The 15,825-nt window shown below is 40.3% G+C and overlaps 1 protein-coding gene across 10 annotated transcripts in view; it reads right to left on the minus strand.

Moving 5' to 3' along the window:
- Positions 1-15,825, minus strand: part of MAGI1 (membrane associated guanylate kinase, WW and PDZ domain containing 1) — a 617,590-nt gene that overhangs the window by 68,894 nt on the left and 532,871 nt on the right. For all 10 annotated transcript variants that reach the window (XM_060022852.1, XM_060022850.1, XM_060022856.1 and 7 more), the window contains 2 exons: positions 13,953-14,135; positions 12,817-13,437 (listed from right to left, as the gene is read on the minus strand). In XM_060022852.1, coding sequence (XP_059878835.1) covers positions 12,817-13,437; positions 13,953-14,135 — 804 coding nt within the window. The remainder of the gene's footprint in view (positions 1-12,816; positions 13,438-13,952; positions 14,136-15,825) is intronic.

Genomic DNA, 15,825 nt, shown 5'->3' on the forward strand with positions numbered 1-15,825 from the left:
CCTATGGGATGCAGAAAAAGCAGTTCTAATAGGGAAGTGTATACCAATACAAGCCTACCTCAAGAAACAAGAAAAATCTCAAATAAACAGTCTAACCTTACACCTAAAGGAACTAGAGGAAGGAGAACAAACAAAACCCAAAGTTAGTAGAAGGAAAGAAATCATAAAGATAGGAGCAGAAATAAATGAAATAGAAACAAAGAAAACAATAGCAAAGATCAATAAAACTAAAAGCTGGCTATTTGAGAAGATAAACAAAATTGATAAACCTTTAGCCAGACTCATCCAAAAAAAAGAGGGAGAGGACTCAAATCAATAAAATTAGGAATGAAAAAGGAGAAGTTACAACTGACACCGCAGAAATACAAAGCACCCTAAGAGACTACTACAAGCAGCTCTATGCCAATAAAATGCACAACCTGGAAGAAGTGGACAAATTCTTAGAAAGGTATAACCTTCCAAGACTGAACCAGGAAGAACTAGAAAATATGGACAGACCAATCACAAATAATGAAATTGAAACTGGTTAAAAATCTTCCAACAAACAAAAGTCCAGGACCAGATGGCTTCACAGGTGAATTCTATCAAACATTTAGAGAAGAGCTAACACCCATCTTTCTCAAACTCTTCCAAAAATTTGCAGAGAAGGGAACACTCCCAAACTCATTCTATGAGGCCACCATCGCCCTGTTACCAAAACCAGACAGAGACACTAAAAAAAAATAAAATTATAGACCAATATCACTGATGAATATAGATGCAAAAATCCTCAACAAAATACTAGCAAACAGAATCCAACAACACATTAAAAGGATCATACACCATGATCAAGTGGGATTTATCCCAGAGGCAAGGATTCTTCAATAAATGCAAATCAATTAATGTGATACACCATATTAACAAACTGAAGAATAAAAACCATATGATCATCTCAATAGATGCAGAAAAAGCTCTTGACAAAATTCAACACCCATTTATGATAAAAACTCTACAGAAAGTGGGCATAGATGGAACCTACCTCAATATAATAAAGACCATATACAACAAACCCACAGCAAACATCATTCTCAATGGTGAAAAACTGAAAGCATTTCTTCTAAGATCAGAAACAAGACAAGACTGGCCACTCTCACCGCTATTATTCAACATAGTTTTGCAAGTCCTAGCCATGGCAATCAGAGAAGAAAAAGAAATAAAAGGAATCCAAATTGGAAAAGAAGAAGTAAAACTGTCACTGTTTGCAGATGACATGATACTATACATACAGAATCCTAAAAATGCTACCAGAAAACTACTAGAGCTCATCAATGAATCTGGTAAAGTTGCAGGATACAAAATTAATGCACAGAAATCTCTTGCATTCCTATACACTAACAATGAAAGATCAGAAAGAGAAATTAAGGAAACAATCCCATTCACCATTGCAACGAAAAGAATAAAATACCTAGGAATAAACCTACCTGAGGAGGCAAAAGACTTGTACTCAGAAAACTATAAGATGCTGATGAAAGAAATCAAAGATGACACAAACAGATGGAGAGATATACCATGTTCTTGCATCGGAAGAATCAATATTTTGAAAATGATTATATTACCCAAAGCAATCTACAGATTCATGCAATTCCTATCAAATTACTAGAATAAAAAAATCTTACAATTTGTATGGAGACACAAAAGACCCCAAATAGCCAAAGCAATCTTGAGGGGAAAAAAAGGGAGCTGGAGGAATCAGACTCCCTGACTTCAGACCATACTACAAAGCTACAGTAATCAAGACAATATGGAACTGGCACAAAAACAGAAATACAGATCAATGGAACAGGATAGAAAGCCCACAGATAAACCTACACACATATGGTCAACTAATCTATGACCAAGTAGGCAAGGATATACAATGGGGAAAAGACAGACTGTTCAATAAGTGGTGCTGGGACAACTGGACAGCTACATGTAAAAGAATTAAATTAGAACACTCCCTAACACCATACACAAAAATAAACTCAAAATGGATTACAGACCTAAATGTAAGGCCGGACACTATAAATCTCTTAGTGGAAAACATAGGAAGAACACTCTGACATAAATCACAGCAAGATCTTTTTTGACCAACCTCCTAGAGTAATGGAAATAAAGACAAAAATAAACAAATGGGACCTAGTGAAACTTAAAACTTTTTGCACAGCAAAGGAAACTATAAACAAGATGAAAAGACACCCCTCAGAATGGGAGAAAATATTTGCAAGTGAATCGACAGACAAAGGATTAATCTCCAAAATATATAAACAGCTCATGCAGCTTAATACTAAAAAAACAAACAACCCAATCAAAAAATGGGCAGAAGACCTAAACAGACATTTCTCCAAAGAAGACATACAGATGGCCAAGAGGCACATGAAAAGCTGCTTAACATCACTAATTATTAGAAAAATGCAAATCAAAACTACAATGAGGTATCACCTCACACTGGTCAGAATGGCCATCATCAGAAAATCTACAAACAATAAATGCTGGAGAGGGTGTGGCGAAAAGGGAACCCTCTTGCACTGTTGACGGGAATGTAAATTGATACAGCCACTATGGAGAACAGTATAGAGGTTCCTTAAAAAACTAAAAATAGAATTACCATATGACCCAGCAATCCCACTACTGGGCATATACCCAGAGAAAACCATAATTCAAAAAGACACATGAGGCCAATACTCATTGCAGCACTATTTACAATAGCTAGGTCATGGAAGCAACCTAAATGCCCATCGACAGACAAATGTATAAAGAAGATGTGGTACATAGGTACAATGCAGTATTACTCAGCCATTAAAAGGAACGAAATTGAGTCATTTGTAGAGACATGGATGGACCCAGAGACTGTCATACAGAGTGAAGTCAGAAAGAGAAAAACAAATATCGTATATTAACGCATATATGTGGAATCTAGAAAAGTGGTACAGATGAACCGGTTTGCAAGGCAGAAATAGAGACACAGATGTAGAGGACAAACGTATGGACACCAAGGGGGGAAAGCAGGGTGGTGGAGGGGGGCGGTGGGATGAATTGGGAGATTGGATTGACATATATACACTAATATGTATAAAATGGATAACTAATAAGAACCTGTTGTATTAAATAAAATAAAATAAAATTCAAAAAAAAAGTTTCTTCCTCTTTTTAGAGTAAAGATACTTTACATAATCAAATAATTTAAGTTAAGCTCCTTAACCTCAGTCCAGGATTAAAGATGAGATGCTTCCTGGCCAGGTGGAAGCCCTATAATCCCCATTAAAAGTTGATGAGCTGTCTCAGGATTAGGACAGAGCAGATCGCCCAAGTGCTAATACAAGTCTTTCATGTTCTCTGAGTCTCAATTCCTTGTGACCCCTTAACATCCAGTTAACACATGTAAAGAGCTTAGAGCAGTACCTACACATGGAAAGAATTTAATAAATAGGACCTATTATTATCATTATCTGTATAAAAAGAAATGTATTAAGCATAAAGTTCCCTTCAATTCCATATTTTTCTTCTGTCAAAGGCATATAAGAGAAAGGGTAAAATAAAGGACATGCAACACATCACTTTTGCGGGCAAAATAATCAAAATCTTGCGAGCAGCAATGGCCAACAGCATTTTTTATGAGGGTGGAAAGGTTCTATAACTGCACTGTCCAATATAGCAGCCATTGGCCACATGTGGCTATTCGGTTCTTGAAACGTGGCCGGTTGGACTAAATTTTACATCGTATTTAGCTTTAATTAATTAAATAGCCACACGTGGATAGTGACTACTGCACTGGACCTGGAGAACAGGCTTAATTGGACCAACATGATCCACTGCCACGAAATGCATTTCCTTGTCATTTATTTATTTAATTGAAGTAGAGGTGATTTACAATGTTGTGTTTGGTAACCTTGAGTTTGTTTTCTATGTCTGTGGGTCTATTTCTGTTTTGTATATAAGTTTATTTGTATCATTTTTTCCTTGTCATTTAGAACAGCCTGTGACAGAGGGCATGGGCTTTACAGGCCAACAAAACTGGGTTGGAAGTCAGCCTGTCTCACCTTCATGCTGTGTGATTTTCGAGGTGGTCCATCTCCCGCGGCCTGTTTCCCCAGCTCTAATGATAAGCTCTCACCCCAGAAAGTTCTCTAAAGGATGATGAGCATTTATGAAAACAAAGGGCCTTGCATTAATTCACAGCTTTCCTTCAATATAGATGATTTTCTGAAGACCTACAATGTGCCAGGCATGTTTTTGGTGGTGGGGATCAAATAATGATTGAGACCCAGTCCCTACTCTCACAGAGACCACAAAGAAGCGTCCATGGCCTCAGAAAGCAGGACAGAGCAGAGCATGATGGCGGTGGACGCTGTTTTCTTTTCTACGGAGTGGTCAGAGCAGGCTTCTTGAAGGAAAGGACCTTTGAGCAGAAGCCTCAAGGGCAGGAGTGAGAAAGCTCCTTGGCTCTCTGTGACAGGAAGTACACAGAAGAAAGAGCAAGTGCTTGTCTGTGACACAGGACTTTGGAGTTTACTCTGAATGATGGGATGTCATCCTGACATGAGCAGCGACTGGATCCAACTGACTTTAAATCACTCTAGCCGGAGAATGGACTAGAGGAAGCCTTGAGACCTGTTGCAAGGCCACAGCAAGGCCAGGTGCCACATGATGGACGGCAGAGGCCGGGGAAGAGGTGGGAGGATGACACGACAGAGGAGGGGGAATAGATGGGATGTGCTGACGTGAATACACAGACCCCACCACTATTAGGATATCACTCTGCCGGCAACCTGAATTCTCCTTTCCGAGGCCCTGCAGCTCAACTGAAGAGATTCTGGCAGTCAAACACTTGAGCAGTGCAATTTGCAATTCATTCTCCAGTCCGAGACCAGAGGGCAAAGAGAAAAGAGGCACCTGATCACCCAGGTTTAACTCTCCGGCAGCGCGGTTCTAATTATGATGGTTTTGCATCATTTCAGACGTGGAAAAACACACGCAGAGAAGAGCTAATGCTAATCACATGCTTGGATGATGAGATAAGATATTGCTTTCCCTGTGTGGATCGATGACGATTTAATGAACTATCATCAGCAAATATGGATGAAAATTAAGTGGCATTAATTTGCCACGGACTTCAGACCTTACTCATTCTTTCATGTATAAGATGTACTCCTTAATGGTATTGGAGCTTTTCATCTACAAGCCAGGAGGCTGCTTAGCATAGTGGGTAAGAGATCAGTCTCTGGAACTAGAATTCCTGGGTTCAAATCCTAGCTTGCATTTATCAGCTGTGTGATTCTGGGTAAATCACTGAGCTTCTCTGGGGCTCAGCACCCTCTCCTCTAAAGTGGAGGTAAGGTTTTAGTCACCTCAGAGGGCTCTTGAATTATGATATGTAAAATGTTTAGAACCAACTACACCTGGCACATTGCAGAAGCGTTTAATGTTTTTATGTATTACAAATGCTTGAACCAAGGAGGAGTCTTATACATGCTTCCCAACTAAACCAGAAATTTCTCTTTTGCTTTATACTAAGCAAGTTCAGCTGTGGAATCTCAACACCTCAACAAAAGCAATTCCTTCACTTCTTTTTTTTTTTTTTCCTACTAATCACTGCCTTCATTTCCCACAGGGTCCTATTCAGAATCACACTGCAAATGGATGGTTCCAATGTGGTCACAAGAGTGGGATGTTGTGAGGTTTTATTTCTGCCTGTGTGTACACGTATGTATTGCTTGTACCATGGTTACAATCCTGGTACATAGTAAGTAATCAATGATTATTGTAACATTATTACTATCACTACCATGATTTTCATATTTCATTTTGCCTTTTAACATCTCTTTTTTATCTTTCTGAAGTTATGAAGAGTGACTTCAAAACTATATAATTAATTTCCTAATGTGACTTGCAGAGAAAGTTTAATTTATCCAGCTAGTATTTACTAAGACCTTACCACATGCCAGGTTCCCCATGACGTGCCAGGGATACAAAAGTGCAAGTTGGATACAGTCCTCCCCTCCAGGAATCCTAACATTTCATTACTTTATATTCAGATCCTAAAATTACTTAGTGCCCTGACAAGCGCACTCAGTATACAAAGCATCACTTCTGATTCTGTTGTGATCAGTAAAAGCCACTGGAGCGTTGTGCTCAAAAGAAGCATCTCTGAGACCAAGTCTTCCTTTCTATCCTCCTCTGAAGTAGAAACATGTCAAATTTGGGAGCTGCAATGGATCTTAGGGAAGATGGAAAACCTGTTGCTTAGAAATCGGACTTTAAAAGAAGAAATTACTTAGAAATGAAAATAACTGTTAAGTTATAAACTTATTTCACTCTCAAGTTATATGTCACAGAATCAAAATGAGAAGGGACGACGAGGGCAGAAGCCTAAAACTGATCGCAATTCTGATTTTACATCAGCATTGCCAGTGCAGCTTCTAAAAAAAATACAGGTGCCTGCACATCACGCACTGAAATTACAATTCTGCAGGCACACGCTGGAGTTTGCTTTTTCTTTTTAAAAAAGAAACCCACCATACCCAGTGGCTTCTGACACTAGAGGATATCAGTAAAACACCACTGATTTATCATGTGACTGCTTCTAGGTCAGGAATTGGTACAAATGCCACCTTTTTTCAGATGACTTGCCTAAGGTCACAAAGGGAAGAAAGGCAGGAGTTGCAATTTAAACTCGTATTGTCTGACTCTCGAATCTTGTGGTCTTTCTCCTACACATCAATGAGGCCATTTTTTGGCATAAAATTAGAGTTAGCAGGGGTCACCCTAAAGATGAGCTAGTGCAAACTATCCATTTTTTTGGATAAAGAAATGAGTCTCAGGGCAAGAGTTGTAACCCAGTCAGAGGTACAGAGGAGCTATGGGCACAGTTTGAACTAGAGGCAGGCTCCTGGAACCTCTAGTTCAGCGTTTTCTTCAGTACACTTGTTCTCTCTAAAGTAAAACACACATTCTCCAATTTCATAAAGTATTCCAAATTGTCTTTTAAAACAGGGTATTCTGACTCCACCCCAAATGAGATCTTCAAGAGTGTCATACCTCCCACTAGGCATAAATTAGCCAAATACACAAAAAACACAGGGGGCACAGGTAGTTATGCTACATATAATATAATCCCCTTAAAAAAATTATTTATTTATTTGGTCGCGTGGGGTCTTAGTTGCGGCAGGCGGACTCCTTAGTTGTGGCTCACAGACTTAGTTGTGGCATGCATGTGGGATCTAGTTCCCCAACCAGGGATCAAACCTGGGCCCCTTGCATTGGGAGCTGGGAGTCTTATCCACTGCGCCACCAGAGAAAACCCAATATAACCCCTTTTCTTTTTCTTTCTTTTTTTTTTAAAACCATTTTTAAAGTCTTTATTGAATTTGTTACAATATTTTTTTAAATTAATTATTTTTGGCTGCATTGGGTCTTCATTGCTGCACATGGGCTTCCTCTAGTTGCAGTGAGTGGGGGATATTCTTCATTGCAATGCGCGGGCTTCTCATTGTGGTAGCTTCTCTTGTTGCAGAGCACAGGCTCTAGGCGCACGGGCTTCAGTAGCTGTGGCACGCGGGCTCAGTAGTTGTGGCTTGCGGGCTCCAGAGCAGAGGTTCAGTAGTTGTGGCGCACAGGCTTAGTTGTTCTCTGGCATGTGGGATTCTCCCAGACCAGGGATCGAACCCGTGTCCCCTGCATTGGCAGGTGGACTCCCAACCACTGTGCCACTAGGGAAGTCTGAATTTGTCACAATATTGCTTGTTTTATGTTTTGGTTTTTTGGCTGTGAGGCATGTGGGATCTTAGCTCCCTGGCCAGGGATCCAACTCATAACCCCTGCATTGGAAGGCAAAGTCTTAACCACTGGACCACCAGGGAAGTCCCACTCCCTCTTTTAAAGTAAAAAAAGCTTTATGGAACAAATTCTACATCTTTTGTAAATTAAAAAAATATATATTCAAAACAATAGTAATCACCTTCTAGCATGATTTTCCAAACGCTTAAAAAAGCCTCTAGACTCACACTGGTGTCAGGTGATGGGCTGTCTGAATGCAAATACCATGTGAAAAATTAAGAAAAATAGAAGGCATTCTCCTTACTGGCCAGCAGAGGGAGGAGGAGAAAAGGACTTACCATGGGAAGATGGGCAGCCAGGCACAGGAAGGAGGCGCTGCCCTTTAAGAACCTGAGTGACATCCATTGGCACGGACATGTTTATAAAGAAGACACTTGTAAACAAATAAGTAATGGTCCCAGCTGCCAGGGCTATGGATAGACACGCCCAGCAAGCCCAAGCCTGACCTAGGAAACTGTCTCTGGAAATTTACAAATGATATTTCAACCTCTGCTTACTTCCATTGGTGGGAGGGGGATTAAAGAAAAAAAAATGCTAAAACCCCAAATGCACCTGATTTCGACCGGAACAAAAATAAAAAATGAGCTTGGGAGTTAAGAGTGAAAACCAAAATACAAATGTAGTTAAGTTCTGCCCCAAAGTAGAAAAGACTAGTTCTTTAAAGCACAGAAAGCCCCACCTTTGAGATATTTATTCCTGAGAATCAAGAGAGGTGTAGACTTAATGAGTTTATCAATCTGCTTACCAGGAGTTATGATGGAAATAAGATTCATTAGAAAGAATCAGTGAAGTGGCCATTTACTTTCTCATTTAACCTAGCCTCTATCCTAAACGATCATCAAACCTTTTCATTTACACCGCCATCATACAAGAGGAATGATTAAAATGCCAGCCCCAATTCAAGTAATGATGTATGGCAGAAACAAATACATTTATATGCTTTCTAGAAAGATTAATAGTAGCTGGTGTTAGCTTGCCAAGTGCAGATGTACAAACTTTCTATCTGACACATAAATCAAACATAAGGCATATGGCATATTTTAAAGACTGCTGATGTTACAATGATTTTAAATTACTCAGGTTTTGGAATAAACTATGTAGATGTTGACTAATGTGGCAATATATTCTGGATCTCCCCTTATTAATTTAATGTTATAAAATATAATGGCATTAACCAAAAGAAGGTCTTAGGAATTAAGAAGAGAAAATGTAAACATATTTGAAATCAAGGGGTATATTTTTATAATGAGTTGTTTGCTAATTTGGGCAAATTCATTACAATATGGCTCCAGTAACCACTGTAAGGTAGTAAACTACAATGAGACTTTACTTTTTGGTCTCCTTAAAAGTGAAGTGAATGGAAAAGAAAAAGTGAACAAAATGGCAAAAGAAACAAAGGAGCAAATAAATGAAGAAGGAGAGCAGGGTGATTTGTGATGTCAAATGAGCAGTGGCTGAATCAGAGATGCCCTGATGTACCAAGAACTATCTAAAAGTTTCCAAGTTGCCGGCCACTGAAACCAGCAATTGTGCAAAAATCAGTGGTGTTCAGGGTTAAGTAGGGCAGAGCACTAGACTGGAAACCAAAGAATCCAGGTGAACTTCTCAATCCTACTGTTGGCTGGTATGTTCCTTTTCAGGGATGTGGTAAAAATGACATGAGAGTTGTGTGTAGGTTTGAAAAACGCTTTGTAAACTGCTCGCTGGTCTGTACGTGCAGGGGCCATCACCCCACCCCCTCCCTCTCCTCCTCGTCCTTAACCTCAAGTCACTTCCTACCACATCTTGGTCACTGTTTAAAACAAAATGATCTGTGCAGTCAAGTGGTCTAGGTATAAGAAGAAGCTTCAAAATTTTATTGGTAGAAATAACTTTTTAAAAAATAAAATCTGGGGCTTCCCTGGTGGCGCAGTGGTTGAGAGTCTGCCTGCCAATGCAGGGCACACGGGTTCGTGCCCCGGTCCGGGAAGATCCCACATGCCGCGGAGTGGCTGGGCCTGTGAGCCATGGCCGCTGAGCCTGCACGTCCGGAGCCTGTGCTCCGCAACGGGAGAGGCCACAACAGTGAGAGGCCCGTGTACCGCAAAAAAATAAATAAATAAATAAAAATAAAGTAAAAAAAAATAAAATCTGCAAAAAAAATTTAAAAATCTGCAAATGGGTTTTACACCTGTTCAAGAAGGGTGGACTGAGCACTGTGATTCACACAGACAGTTCTGAATTTTGGATTTCCTTCCCACAACCCCAGTCATTTTGATCACAGAACACACAGCTTCACAAGAGCCCGAGGACATGGCTGTTGCGACATAAACAAGCTTTTCTGTCTCAATGAAACCGAGAGGAAATAAAAGTCTGGGTCCTGATCTCTTTTCAGAGGGTCAGAATACTCTGTTCATGAAACACATCCTATTGGCAAGGGTCAAGGAAATGACCAAACTCAGGTCCATTGTGGGAGGTGATCAATCAAGATTAGTCACAAATACAGACCCAGGAGCAAGACATTTCAACAGGCGTAAAATGTTTCTCAGTGTGAGGTCCTGGGAGTTCCGGTGGCACAGAGGTGGGGGGTTGCTGGCAGGGGAAAGAAAGCCAACTGTCTCAGGATTTAGAATACCCCATTTCTCTGAGATCCATAACCCCTTCATTAAAATGTGCATATGCTGAGATGTTTTTGATACGATTGGTGGAGCCACTGTTGCTGCCAAGTATAAATAATCACATATCCATTCATTCATTCACTACCTATTCATTCATGAACACCTAGGGGGAGTCAGGTACTGTGTTAAGTACTGGGGATTCAGCTGTCAACATGCAGAGGTGGGCTCTGGCTTTATGGAGCTTATATTCGAATGAAAAAGAGAGAGTAAAGGGAACCCTCCTACACTGTTGGTGGGAATGTAAACTGGTAGAGCCACTATGGAGAACAGTATGCAGGTTCCTTAAAAAACTAAAAATAGAGCTACCATCTGATCCAGCAATCCCATTCTTGGGCATATATCTGGAGAAAACCGTAATTCAAAAAGATACACGCACCCCAATGTTCATTGCAGTGCTATTTACGATAGCCAGGACATGGAAGCAACCTAAATGCCCATCAACAGAGGAATGGATAAAGAAGATGTGGTACATATACACAATGGAATATTAGTCATAAAAAAGAACGAAATAATGCCATTTGCAGCAACTTGGATGGACCTAGAGATTGTCACACTGAGTGAAGTCAGAGAAAGACAAATATCATATGATATCGCTTATATGTGGAATCTAAAAACAAAGGGTACAAATGAACTTATCTACAAAACAGAAATAGATTTACAGATGTAGAAAATAAACTTATGATTCCCGGGGATAAGGTTCGGGGAGGGATAAATTCAAAGATTGGGATTGACATATACACGCTACTATATATAAAGTAGATAACCAGTAAGGACCTACTGTACAGCACAGGGAACTCTACTCAATACTCTGTCATGACCTATATGGGAAAAGAATCTAAAAAAGAGTGGATATATGTACATGTATAACAGATTCACTTTGCGGTATGCCTGAAACTCACATAACATTGTAAATCAACTATACTCCAATAAAAATTTTAAAAACTATACTCCAATAAAAAAAAAAGAGAGAGGAACAAAGAAAAGTAAGTAAATATATAAAACAATGGCTTGGGATAATAATGATCATAATAAAAGCTATTAAGAAATGGGGTGATGCAGCAGAGATTACATAGGAGTGCTGGGTGCGACTTTAGATAAGTAATCAGAGAAGCCCTCTCTCAGGAGGAGCCCTGAATGAGACCGAGCCAGCCAAGGGAAGAGCTGGGGAAAAGAGTCTTCCAAGCAGTGGAAACAGAAAGTGCAAAGGCCCTGAGACAGAAGGGCTTAGAGTAGTGAAGGCACTACAGAAAAGAAGCCAGGTGGCCAAGCATGGTGAGGAAGGGACAGGAGTGTGAGACGAGGCTGGAAGAGTGGCCGAGAGCCACGTTTTGCATGCACACTGTGTCGACCAGGTTCAGGAGAATTAAAAGATAAAGGTTTTCAAAGCTTAATGGGTTTTAAAAAGCACAGTCTGATTTACATTTAAAGGTACTGAAACAGAGCAGGACCCTATGGTCCTTTCCCGACCATGTCCTCCACCTTTGTCTATTGAAAAACTTTACTCAAAGAATAAGTTTAATCAGAGAAGTGAGAAAATGCAGAAGCTAAGGAAAACAGTCAAACAGAACCAAATAATAACAGTTTAGTCATTAAGCAAAGTCAGGGACCTTTAGTTCCTTCTCAAGGGCTAAACATTCATAGCCATATCCTTTGAGCTGGTTTGTAGATACAGAAACCCACACCAGGTGGAAGAAATTAACTACATGATGACCAGACTGCAGCCATGACAGAAGCTGCCACAATTCTGAGAACTGGTCTCAAAGAAACGGGAACAAACTGACCCTGGAACTGAAGACTAACTGTACTTGAAACAATCAAGATGACACTGATCAGACCACTGCTTGGCCAATTTCAAGATGACTGTCAGAGCTGACATTGTAACCCTCTCCCTCTGGCTATAAAAACTCTTGCCCACTGACTGTCTGCTGCGGGGGAACTGGCCTTTGGACATGAGTCCCCCCTCCCCCCAGGTTGCCCGCCTCTGAAATAAAACAAACTTTCCTTTCCACCAAGCTTGCCTCTTTATTAGCTTTTGAGTGGCAAGCAGCCAGACCCCACTTTCGGTAACAGTATCACTCTAGCTGCATGTCCCTTTGTATAAATACATAAAGTATAAACATAACCTTTATTCTAAAGAGGCTAGCATTTAGAGAAATCAGAAGGCATTTTGAATGCATTTCCCAATATTTAAATAAAAATGATCTTAAAGGAACAGACATGCAGAAAGCTCCAAGTAGCTACCTGATAACCAGTAAGTACAATAATGGATTTGGGTTTAAAAACAATGAAAGATAATAAATCTACATACCTCCTCGTTGCACTAACAATGTGACCTCACTTCCCTTTGGACATTCGATCAGCATGTCCACAACTTGGTTGTGAGTCAGAGCCTGCACGTTCTTCTTGTTAACTTCCACTATAAGATCCCCTTCCTTCAGGCCTCGGCACCTTGGACTGTCGACGATCTGTTTCACTCTTTGGCCGCCACCTCCAGGACTGTCCGCAATAGTAAAACCAAAGCCCATTGGCCCTTTGACTATATGAACAGTTATGAGTTCTGGCTGAGTGGCTATGGAGGAAGCCAAAGAGACAGTGTCATTGGGGTAACCATGGGAACCATTTGAAGCCACGTCTGCAGGGCTGCTTGGCCTGGCGTCCTTCATGCCATTGACTTTGCCTGTTTTACTACTGTGACTAGCCGGCGAGTCATAGGTCTCTTGCCCATTCACAATAATTGGTTCTTTATCCAAAATGGCCACAGAGGTCACTAAACTCGTGTTGGGGTCATCTGGGTCAAAAGGCAATGGATAACCTCGGCAGAGTTCAAGGTCCACGCTGGCACCGATGGGAATGGACTGGAAGATTTTCACAACTTGTGCGTGTGTGTGTCCCAAAACACAGGTGTCGTTCACACTCACAATCACATCTCCTGCAAAAGAGTTGACGGTTAAAAAAACAGTGCCCAGAAAAGTTATACCAATTTTATACTATCAAATCCTACCAATAGGAAGCTGAACTGAAACTGTTTGGGGGTAGTACCGTAAAGCACAAAGAGACTGCTTCTATTAGTTATGTTATGCTAATCAGGCATTTTTGTAGCATCTAGTGTCTTCCCTGCTAATGAGAATATAATGATCATTGAAAGAACATTGGAGCTTTCTTCTGAAAAAAATTCTCACTATAAAAAACCAAGGTGAGAATCATTTATTCAAATGGATCTACATTTTTAGTAAATTACTGCCTTACTGTACTCACAGCACCCTAACAGTTCCCCAAAATGGGGAAATGTTAAAATGCTTCAAAGCTTTTCATTTATACCAGGGAATGCATTTACTTAGTGCAGGAACCTTGTTCATTCGCCAAGTTTCTAAAGGACACTTACAAACTTATGAAATCATGGTGTCATCTGGTCCTGACCACACAGGACCATGTGGTGTCTCATACCTGTTTCCATCTTGCCGTCCAACGCGGCGGGACCATCTAGGACCAAGCTCTTGATCTGCAGAAACTCGTCAGGCTCATCCCCTCCAACGACCGTGAAGCCAAAGCCACGACTGCTTTTCCGCAGCTTCGTGTGAATGAATTTGCCTTTCAACTCTGAAGGGTTTCGTGTAAAAAAGGGTTTGCCTGGATTAAAACAAGAAATGTGTAAGGAACATCACCAGGAGTGAAAAGATGAATTAACTAAGAAATGATAAGAACTTAGAGATAACTTCTCCAAGCTCCTGTGCTGGGGCATGTGGGCACAAAGGTGCCCTAAGAAAGTCCTCTCTTGATTTCAGTACTAAGGGAGTTCCTAGGCCCCTTTGTGTAAGGAGGGGGCTAGGGTACATAGTGTGTCAGCACAAAGATCCAAAAGAAAATGTAAGAGAAGGATGACATTGGTGTCCATCGTCTGACATGGATCCCTAGTTTTAGTTCATGTAGTCTGACAACAAGCTACGTGAAGTTCTTCAGAGAAAGAGGAGCGGGTCTTTGCTTGGTGTCTTCTGTTTTGTCATCGTTTATATTTTCCAGTATGGCTTCCAATATATTGCCCTGTGCTTGGCTTCCACTTATAAAACCAATTAAGCAAAAACTTTAGCTTTCAGACAAACAGAAAATTCATTCTCAAACTAAATAGATAATACTAGGAGACATAGTAGAGTCACAAAGAATAACTTGATAAAAATGGAGAATCACTATATTAAAAATTAAAGAGTCATAACTCTACTGTGAATTGAATTCTAAAATTCACCTGATTTTTCCTGTTCATTTGCATCGTTTAACAATTTGTGGAATTGCCTAGATATGTCTGCTGCTAAAACTTAATATTTAAAAAACGTTTAGGACATGTGGCTTAGAATATTTAAGGAAAAAGAAAAAACCTGAACTAAACAAAACAGTAACAAGAGCCAGATGGCTCCAAATTCAGTTGTCTTGTTTAAAATAAATTAATAGATATACAGCTTCCAAACATGCTACCTAAGGATTTATTGAGTTTTCTTGATAACATTCACAAATAACATTTTGTACACAAACCCAAAATTTTATTTTGGGTTTGGGCATTTCTCTGTAATTAAGAAGCTCATTGGAATTTCCCTGATTACCCCGGAGAGTGAACATCATTCTATGCTCAGACTCTTTCAACTCTCCTAATTATATTTCCCATCTCCCGCCCTGACCACAGCTTCTCCACATGCCCTATTTCTTTTCTATCAAAAATGTTATACAAATAAATAAATAAATAAAAATTAAAAAATAATAAAACAAACGAACAGGAGAAAAAGTCTCCATGTCTCTATATACCCCTGTACTACCAGGCTGGCACCCAGGAAGGAAAGTTATTTTTGGTTAGCTGTATCTTTTTTAAAAGGTCTCTGGGCATACATACAATCTTTAATTGCACACTTCAAAAGTTTCTGGCTCTTAAGAAGGCTGTTTTAAATTGCCTGGAGTCACAGGTCTGCTCACTCACCTCCTCCTCTCTAGAGCAGTCCCAAGGCTGGTGGGAAGCATGACAAACTACAGCCCTGTCACCGTGGCTAATGAAAGGTGAGACCTAGCAGGATTCACCATGCGAAGTCGTCTGCCAGAGCGCCAGGGAGGTGATGTCAAGCGCAGCCAGGGCTTGTACTGAAACAGTTGCTATGGTAATTACTAGATGGAAAATCGAGGACCGTTGAGATAACCCCCAAATTTTCCTTTTTGGGATATGTGAATAGCAGACATTCTTGAGGCAGAGGCTACTAGGGCGAGCTCGAAGGGAAATGTATTTCACTTATGCAAAGACATCAATAGCATCACCTTCTCAGTGAGGCTTTCTCTGTCCACCGTA

Source organism: Delphinus delphis, chromosome 10, assembly GCF_949987515.2.
Source record: "Delphinus delphis chromosome 10, mDelDel1.2, whole genome shotgun sequence".
Lineage (NCBI taxonomy): Eukaryota > Metazoa > Chordata > Mammalia > Artiodactyla > Delphinidae > Delphinus > Delphinus delphis.